Here is a 9,725-nt window from a genome sequence, read left to right as displayed (position 1 = left end):
AGGATCCCGGCGAGAAGCGCTCTCTCAGAGAGTCACAGAATCATAAAATGGTTTGGGTTGGAAGGGACATTAAACACCATCCTGTTCCAACCACCCTGCCATGGGCAGGGACACCTTCCTTTCGACCCATCTGGAGTTTCGGAGCCCCATCCAGCCTGGCCTTGAACACAGCCAGGGATGGGGCATCCACAGCTTCTCTGATCAGCCTGTGCCAGTGCCTCACCAGCCTCACAGTAAAGAATTGTATCCTGATATCTAATCTAAACGTACACTCTCAGTTTGAAGCCGTTCCTCCTTGTCCTGTCACTAATGCTCTGTAAATAGTCTTGCCCCATCTTTCCTTAGGCTCCCTTCAGGCGCTGGAAGGCAGCAACACGGTCACCCCAAAGCCTTCTCTCCGCCGGGCTGAACAACCCCAGTTCTCTCATCCCTTCCTCCATCCCTCTGATCAACTTGGTGGCCGCCTCTGGAATCGCTCCAATGTCCTCGTCCTTACCGGGGACCTTTCCATCCGTCCCTTCCCGGCCCGGCGGCGCGGGCGGGCCCGGCCAGCGGGAGCTCCGCCCGGCCCTGCCCGGCCCTGCCCGCCCGGCGGAGGCGGAGCCGCGCAGGACCCGCCGCTGCCGCCGCTGCCGGAACCGCCGCCGCCCGTGCCGGGGCCATGGAGGAGTTTCACCCCCACAACGATGAGGTAGGGCCGCCGCCTCGCCCGGCGCTGTGCCCGGGGCCCTCCGCCCGCCCGGGCCCGCCGCGCCTCAGAGGCCGCGGGGTGGATGTGCCCTCCGGGAAGGAGCCGCGGCGCGGGGCGCTGCCGCTGGGGCTGTCAGGCTGCGGCCATTTTTCCTGGGAAAAACCCCATTTCCAGGGGAAAAATCCCAAGAAGTGCCGGGCCCGGTCAGCGCCGCGGGCTGGTCCTGCCAGATCGAGCCGAGGAGCCGATCCCTCTCCGGGCGCCGCTTCAGGGCTCTGGCCACCAGTTTTCACTTAAAAATAAACCAAAACTCCAAGCAACTTAAAACATTAATGCCCTTGAGGTTCTGCCCCTGCCCGAGTGTTTGGAGTTCATGGCTGTGAGCACACGAGAACGTGCCGTGATTCCTTTATGAGCCATGCCAAGTGCCCATGAGCAGGAAGAAGTAGAAAATGCGAGGAATTAAAACCTGCAAGCTTTTTCTGCGCTTGAGAAAGGTATTTGGGTAAGGTAATGACTGTGCAAACCAGTCTTTCAGATGTTCGGTTTGCAAAACCGTGTGTTGTCCTTGGAAAGCAAGATGTAACCTGTGGGTTTGCAAGTGTGTGACTCCAGTAAAAACACAGATTAGGACCCAGAGGAAAAAAAAAATGTCGTTTAGTTTTTCCTGGAGAATATTCCTGTGACAATCAGAGACATGGTGGAATTTAATCTTTACAGAAAACGTAAAGTGAACCTGTTTCAAAGTTCACTGAGGTCTGAGCTTTTTGGCCCCAGTCAACCATCACTAGAAAAGCAATGCTAAATAACAAATGTGTGAAGCTGAGGAAAAAAAGATTTTAAAATTGTACTGACAGACTACAATGCAAATAACTAATCCTTAAACTATAATTTGTTTACTTTTTTGACAGAAATAATAATAATTCACTTCTATTGCAGATGATCTTCAATGCTGATGAGGCCCACAACATAGTAAAGGAGGTAGGTTTTAGCTAACAGCTGTATTTCAAAGAAATTCTTCACCATACTTTGCACAGCAGTAAAAGTAGTTATCTTCCTTGACTATCCCAGAGAAATATAAAATTAAATAGAATTAGTATTTATGTAAAGACAGAGTTTAACTTGGAGCTGCTTTAAGCTTCATCTAATTGCTGTCTTCAACTACCTAAAGAGGAGAAGGTAGATGAGAGGGAAGCCAGATTTGCATTATAGTGGTAAGAGTCAGGGTGACAGTCATAAGCTGCAAGGGAAATTCACTCCAATATATGTTATCCTGTTTATCCATCTAGAAGCTAATCTCACTGGAGAAGTTGCAGGTACAGTTTGTGGAGTCTCAGTCCTTAGGGATTTTTAAAACTTGACTGGATGAGGCCTTGAACAATGTTATCAGACTTGGAAGTTAGCCTTGGCATGTGTGGGGGGTTGCACTCTATGAGCTTCTTGTTCTAGCTTTTAAAGTACATTTTTTACAGAGAAAGAACAGGATGAAAGTGAGTAGCCTGAGAGTCTACATTAAATACCTAGTAACTAGAAAGTGATTAATGAGAAGCCTGTGGCTCACAGATGCTCTCAGGTTTTGCAGGGAAATAGAGTTTTGAGATGAGGGTTTCTAGAGAGGCTCTGCAGGTCCTTTCCCACCTGCACTTTTGGAAGCTGCTCCAGTACACAACAGTAAGCTCTTGGATGTTAGATAAACAACAATTCAGCCTTTTATGTAACTGTCCCTGTCTTGTAAAGCCAAATACGGTGTGGCACAGTCTCCAGACACTGGGAGTAAAGCCAAGCGTTTCTGTCTCTGATTGGAAACTTAACCAGGGCCAAGGAGCTCCAGCACTGGGTACCTCTCTGGAAAGACCAAAATCCCTGAGGGGTCTTGTCCCTCTTCTCTCTTCTCTTGTGTTTTGTGACTGTTTGTTTCCACTGACTCCTTTGGCCAGCTTTGTGCAGTGTGGCCAGAATTAACTGAGCTTTTCAAAATCTGGGACATGGGTCTCTTACACAGCCTGTTAGTGGAGGATTAGTGCATGGGATGCATCTCTCTGAATCAGAGAACAGTTTTATTTCCCTTACCTTTTCCAGGTGTGTGTTTCTTAAGTGAATTCCTCAACTTTAAGAAGTATCCATCAGCACATAAGTTAATTTCTCAGGAGCAGAGAATGTAATTTAAGAGTGACAGTTTGAGAGAAGGAATTTTAAGTCATTTTAAGTTTTAAGCAAGTGTTGGCCAATCTGTAGCTGTGGGAGAACATCCAATTTTCAGGCAGTTCAGATGTTTCTTATGCTGCAAGATACAACCCTTGTGTATCTTCCCCATCTTTTAAGCAGGGATGTGCATTTCACTGTTGTCACTCTGTCTCTGAAAGTTTTGGAATTTTGCTTAAATGCTCTGAAAGGTTGGCCAGCCCAGGCTGATATTATTGATTTGAGTAGTGCCATCCTCATTACAGCAGCTTCTGAGAGGCAAACTGGAGCTGGCAGTCATTAGGAACAGTGGGATGTGTTAGATGGTAAATAGATCCATTCACTTGGTATCCAAAGTATGTGGCTAAGGTCTTTCCTGCAAGAAATGTTTAGTCAGAGCCTCATTTTTATATCTGTAATATTGTGGTAAATATGTCCTAAAAATAAATTTCCAAGAAGGGTAATTTCACTTCCCATTCAGCAGCTGATACCTAATGAGCTCAAGTAATTTAAAGTAACCTAACTGCCAGAAAAAAATCCCTCCGATTATTTTATAATTCTACATTTTGAAGTGTGTTTACTGTAACTATTTTTTCCCTCTGTTCTAGTGCATAGAAAGTGTTTTAGGCAAGGCAGATTATAATCACAACAAAGTCAACCAATGGACTGCTGCTATTGTAGAACAGTCACTGACCCATCTGGTGAAACTTGGGAAAACCTATAAGTACATTGGTAAGTACAAGCAGATGCGCTTGTGGCACAGGCAGTCTCAATAAATAATTACTGAAAGGTTCAGGGGAATGCTACAAATAAAACAGAGCAGGTACCTGAACTCTTCTGTTACACAAATTTTTAGTAATGCCTGTGGTAAAACTGTGGCAGTGTTACCTGAGCTGAGTATGTTGGCAACATTAACACAGAAGATTACATGTTACATGATATTTCCTGATTGTTAAGCAAACCCAAGACAATTATATCAACCTAACAGTTCAGGAAAAAATTGCTGGCTTTAATAAAATTTTTGATCAGCCTCCTCTAAATAGAAACATCTGGAAGACTTTAGTCCTGTAGGCAGAGTCATGTCCCATTATATTTATGTGTATACCTGTGGAAGGAAAAAGGTAAATAAAGTTTAACCCATTTTGGTCCTTCGTGGAGTGCTGATGTAATAGCAAGTGTTTGCACTCTGTTCTGTTTTGGAAGTCTTGGACTCAGGTTTTGTGATTTTGTGACCATTGCAGGTCGGTCTAAAAGAGCTGCACATTACTTCAGTGTGCTTTCAGAGAGGAGTCAACAAGTATTTTTGGGAAACAGCTCTCATCAAGTGTGACTTCTGCTGTAGCTGTGAGGACAGCACCTGCAATCCCATTCTGAGGGGCACAAGGCATATCTAAGTAGTTTAAAAGATAAAACCCATAATCCTATTAGCCAGTGTTTTGTTAAAGCTGTTGTCTTCATGTGAGTAAAAATAATCATGAAATGAGTTACAAGTTCTTACGGAAAATACTGGGGCCAAAGGGGTTGTCAAAAAAGGTTTCGTCTTAGCTGAATGCCACATGCCAGCCCTTTGAAAAGGCTTGAGTTTGTTAATGCTGAATGATTCACCTCTTCTGCTGTAATTCTGTAATGACTGTATCTTGCAGTTACCTGTGCGGTGATGCAGAGGAGTGGAGCTGGTCTCCACACAGCAAGCTCATGCTTCTGGGATACCACAACTGATGGTAAGTTTCCCCATCCAAACAGACAGTTTGTAATAAGAGAAATGTTACTTCTTGCTCAGTTGTAGTAGTTGGGTTGAAGATTTTTGGGAAGGACTGTGGAAGCAAGTGATTTTGAGGATGAGGTGTTTGTTTACAATCCCAACAAAAATGTTCTCATTCAGTGCCGGCATTAAGAGCGGTTGCTTTGTAAATTATGAGAAGCAGGGATAGAAAAGCCTTTCATTCTGAAACAAGGCAAAACATTTAATCCTCTCAGCTGAAGGGGCAGAAAATGTTGCTTACAGTAAATACATGTGGTTATCCCTAAACATACCTGCTTGCTGTGAGGGTACAGCTACTTTGGAGGGGAAAAGAACTTAGTGAAAAATAGAAATAGTTTGACTTTCTTATGTGTTTCAGCTGTGCAGCTCAGCCAGGATTTGGATGCATTCTATTGCTTCAAAATTAGTTCTAAATAGATTTCTTCACAGGTTGAGAATATCACAGGGAAACAGTATTAAAATAATTGGTTATCTGTCACAGATTCAGAAGGGTCTTTTTAGAAGAGGGTGCCAAGGTTTAAGTCTAAACAGAGAGGGCCTCAAAAAGTCAACCAAGCTTAAGAAGAAATCACAATATAAAGTTAAGTAAACACAGTTTAATCTTCATGTTTCTTTTGCTTGTAAGGCATTGATAGAACAGAAGAGGAAGACGAACAGAAAGTAAAATAGACTGGAATATATTGGATGATTTGATCCAGTCCCTTTTCTGATTTCTTGTCTGATTGTCATACCAATTTCAGTATAGGAATTTCAAGGATTTTTGCAAGTCCAGCTTTTAAAGAAAGATACTAGAACAGGGTTTTCCTGTTAACTGTCTTAAGTTTACCAGGCTCACATTAGGTAGCAAACAATGTATAAGTTAATAAAAGTGTTGTGATTTTAGTTTTTTTATAGTCAAGTTGACATACTATTTCCCTGAAATTACAGCTTAAATATTCATACTAATCTGGCATAATTTACACTTCAATAAAGTGACTGCAGTAAAGACAATGGAATTCTAATTTAATTTTGTAATAATCTCTTCCAGGAACCTGCACAGTGAGATGGGAAAACCGAACCATGAACTGCATTGTCAATGTGTTTGCTGTTGCTATTATCCTGTAGCTGACTGGAAGAGAAATAGGAGCAACACCGAAGCCTTTAAAAAAATAAATCATCCTAACATATGGCTAAGTATTTCAAACTATTATTTGTTTCTGTATGAGGAGCATACAGAAGTTCTCTACAGAGAGCATACAGTCTAAGCCAGTTCTCATAGATTAGTTATCTGAAAGCTAGCAAAAGAAATTTTATATATATATATATATATATATATATATATGAAGAGAAAATTTTAGTAATTTAAATATTTAGAAGTATATTAATGAGAAGTTGCCACAGAGATCAGTAGAATTTATGTCAAAGCTAATATCAGAGATACTTTATTCCGGAGGAGCAAAACACATCAAAGGAAATGTCAAAGGGCAAGCAAGACCTCTCAGGATTATGGTGCCTTTGGGAACAAATTATGAACACAATTCAGAGTGGATATACTGTAGACAACACTGGTCCTCCATGTGTGATTAAACAAAGCAAACTCCCTTGGAATGGTGGTGCTTGTGAAATTGCATGAGCATCACTTTTTGGTCAAGCATGAACGTTTACATGGACACTAAATCTGGGTAAGCTTTTCCCCTGGAGGCAGAGGAGGACTTTGCTGGGACAGAGGGGAAATATACCCAGTCCTAGCAGAATTTGAATTTATCTTCAAATGAAGAGCATAATATTTGTTAGCAATTCAGGGAAACATGCTGGGGATCTGAAACCAGCTCTTAATTCATCCATTGTAAATCTGAAAACATTCTGAAGGTACTTAAATTTGATTTTATTCCATGATTACAGAATTTGTGACAAGCACTTTATTGATTCCTCGTGCAGTAGCCAGGAGCTAGGGCAGTATCACTGCACCCATGCTCCAAGTAGGATTAAAGTGATTAGTGGGAAGGCACACACATTTCTAGAGGCTCTTGTTAGCTTTGAAAGCATTTATCAAAGTAATGTATCTGTTCTTTATAAGAGTTCTCCTATGTTCTCTAAGTCTAGAATTGGATCTTAGTCCCGTGAAGTAAAACAGTTAAGTTTTCAGCACTAAGAATTCCCCTCCTTTAAAGACTTATGCAAGTTCTTAACTTCGCTCATCGGATGAGTCTTAACTTGAAATATTCCACGTGGAAGAAAAGCATTTGCACACCTGCAAGTATTTGCTGGATTGGGGCCTACTTTTTTGTTGATAAATGCACAAATTATATGATTGAGAGATGTATCAATACCAAAAATGCCTAAATGATTGCTGCCACTAAGTGGCAGCTGCATTAAGTTGTTTTCTCAGATGCTGCTTAAGGATAGAAATTTTTGTTTATACTGTATGTCTTTGAAAGAGACTCGTAACAGCCTAACAGTACTGTAGGGCTGTTTTGAATTTTCAGAAATGAATATTAAAGCACTATTACACAGTTTTCTTTGGGTTGTTTTTCAGATAACTGACTATTAGGGTATGAAATAAGTGTCCTGTACAAAGAGCAAGCTAAAGAGTATTTTACTGCTTAAATTGTGTGTACGTGTAACTAGTGTGACACTACAGAAGGAGCCCTGTGTATGTGTAGTTTACAATACTGTTCAAAATATCTTGCTTTGCAGACAAATAAAATTCTGCTTTTACCGAAGTGCAAGTAAAATAAATGCTGTAATACTGCCATTTGCCAAAGGCAAGTGTTATGTGAAAATGTGTGTGTATGTTGTACTGACCTTCAAATGTAAATTAATAATTAAGCATTATTTGGATTACGGTAGAAATTTCTGAATTCGGTTCCAGCATCCAAGAGCAAATTGTGGAATTGACAAAAATACATTCATTTCACTCATATTTGGGACTTTGCAATGTGAAAAAGTATGTGGGGCAGCAACTGGAAAAAGGTTTGGTATGATCAGTATGGTTACAGAAATGGATGAGTTAAAACAGTGGTGGCTGTTGTGCCCATGTCATAGGTATTGAGGTGCAGTGATCAGAAGAAATATTCCACCTAGCTACTTGTAATCTCATTTGATATTTTTGCTTTACTTGAAAACCAGATGCACTGAGTAAGACTATCAGTTTAATGAGGCTTGGTGAAGATCCTCCTGCAGAAGAACCCTAGAAAATACTGCTTAATTACATGACTGTTTCATTTTTCTTTCGACCAAAAAAAAATAAAGTTTTGCCTTAGTTGTGTTTTTGCTTTGTGTTCTTGATCAATATAAAAAGTAACTGAGAAAAATATTCTTTTTACTTCCTTTCACTTGTCTACAATAGCGAAAACTTGGGAAATACATTGAAGATGCATTTTAGAGACAAGGTCTTGTAGAAGTCCTGTTCCAGACTTGGCCTGTTTTCTTACACCTCTATTTCTTACACCACTTTCTCACACCTTTCCCCTATTGTAAATCTTGATGGTGCAAGTTAAAGCTTTTTTACTACAGAAAGATTATTATGAAACTGGGAGAGGTATTTTCATATTGCATCATGTCCTAGTAAAATTAACTTGTTTTCCATTTTTCTTTTCCCCATCCTCTGTGGGTACACTTTTAACTCTCCTAACAAATGCTGAACATTATTAACTGCTTTTCCAAGTAGTTAATTTCAAGGATAAATCTTTGAGTTGCAGACTATGGAAGCCCACACCATTTCACTGGTATTTTCTATCAAGACATGTTTTTCTTTGTTGTGGCAATTAGGGGTGTGGGTTATGGTTAACAATGAGAATCTTATTAATGGTATTAAGGTACAGCCCGTGTATAGGGAGCTGTGTGTTCCCATGTATGATTTCATGATGAAAGACACCTGCTGTTCTTCCCACGCAGGTTTTGTGAATGTAAACAGAGAAGTGTGAAAGTAAGAGAGCAGATTTGTTACTTTCCTTCTTGCTTGCTGGGTGTCTGCCAGTGACTCGTTATCTTCCTGACGGCTGTGATCCCATTACACCCGGTCTGTGCCATCAGTACAAAGTCTGGTGTGTTCAACTCAGATTCGTGCAATCTAAAGCACTCGCAGAAGCCACTGAAATCCCAGCTTGCAGCTAGGCCATGTGGAGTTGGATGTGAGTGTCAGCACACTGATATTTTCAATACACCATAAAAGAAACCATTAGCTCCTGGTAGCCTGTATGCATCAGTACAGGGGCTGCCATACAGAGATAGACAGGAATTGTTCTAATAGAGAGCAGTTCCTGCAATGAGCAATTCTTACCTGATTATTGTGATGTGCTTTGCTGCCTCCTTGCAGTCTGACCAGGTCATTTTGTTCCCATTTAATTTGGTGAGGGATTTTTTAGCACAGTTGTGGTGTTGGTACAAGCACAGAGCCGGTGTACACCCCTGTCAGAATATCCTGAGTCTGTGTGCTGCAGGACCTTCCCAGCTCAAAGGCAGCAGCAGTTTGTCTCTCAGGGGGTATCAGCTCAGAGGTGATATCCTATAAATGCAGCCATAAACCCGGCTGTACCGTGGCTCCAAAGCTGTGCAGTCACACTTATATTTTGTTGCCTGTGAGCTGCTCTGCCTGCTGGGTTTGTGCCAGGTAAGGGGTCTGTGGACACCGGCTGTGTTTGGAATGGTTTCTCTCTCCCCTCTCCTCAAACAGAGCTGCGGCCAAACACCACATGCCCACTGAGGGAGATTTTTCTATTTCAGTGAATCTAAATCACCACTAACTGGAGGATTTAGCTCCCATGTTCCACCAATCATCTGTTTTCAGACACAGGAAACATATGTGACAGCAGCTTTATTTGTTACATAAAAGTTTTCTAAAAAGCACCTTGGTGGTGCTAGAGTGACGGCTGCAAACACCCCTGAAACTCCCATCCAACATCTGGTCTAAAATGACTTGAAAAGGGGAATAAGAGTCACAGAAACACCTCCCTGGTCATTCTGGTTTGTGTCAGGCACTTGCCCTCATGCAAAGGAGCTACTGTGGTCACAGAACACAAGTACTTGAAGCAAAAGAGATGGAAACAAAGTTTTGTAGTGACATTAAAATTTTAAAATTTTACATTTTACTCTATGGGTAAATTAATAACA

At 41.5% G+C, this 9,725-nt stretch overlaps 1 protein-coding gene across 1 annotated transcript; it reads left to right on the top strand.

The window, feature by feature from the left end:
* Positions 1–589: 589 nt before the first annotated feature.
* On the top strand, positions 590–7,884 carry DYNLT3 (dynein light chain Tctex-type 3). Its single transcript, XM_040056660.2, has 5 exons — positions 590–691; positions 1,631–1,672; positions 3,481–3,604; positions 4,516–4,593; positions 5,662–7,884. Exons 1-5 carry the CDS (start codon positions 662–664, stop codon positions 5,736–5,738), a joined length of 351 nt encoding a protein of 116 aa, XP_039912594.1. The 5' UTR covers positions 590–661; the 3' UTR covers positions 5,739–7,884.
* The last annotated feature ends 1,841 nt before the right edge of the window (positions 7,885–9,725 follow it).

The sequence above is a fragment of the Hirundo rustica genome, chromosome 2 (genome assembly GCF_015227805.2).
Source record: "Hirundo rustica isolate bHirRus1 chromosome 2, bHirRus1.pri.v3, whole genome shotgun sequence".
NCBI lineage: Eukaryota > Metazoa > Chordata > Aves > Passeriformes > Hirundinidae > Hirundo > Hirundo rustica.
This window is presented reverse-complemented; position numbering and strand designations above follow the sequence as displayed.

What these genes read in the sequence shown, in the direction of transcription:
- DYNLT3 (XM_040056660.2), top strand. Translation starts at nt 662, where the DNA reads ATGGAGGAGTTTCACCCCCACAACGATGAG. An exon ending in GAAAACCTATAAGTACATTG is followed by an intron (nt 3,605 to 4,515) that starts GTAAGTACAAGC and finishes TGTATCTTGCAG; the next exon opens with TTACCTGTGCGGTGATGCAG. An exon ending in CTGGGATACCACAACTGATG is followed by an intron (nt 4,594 to 5,661) that starts GTAAGTTTCCCC and finishes AATCTCTTCCAG; the next exon opens with GAACCTGCACAGTGAGATGG.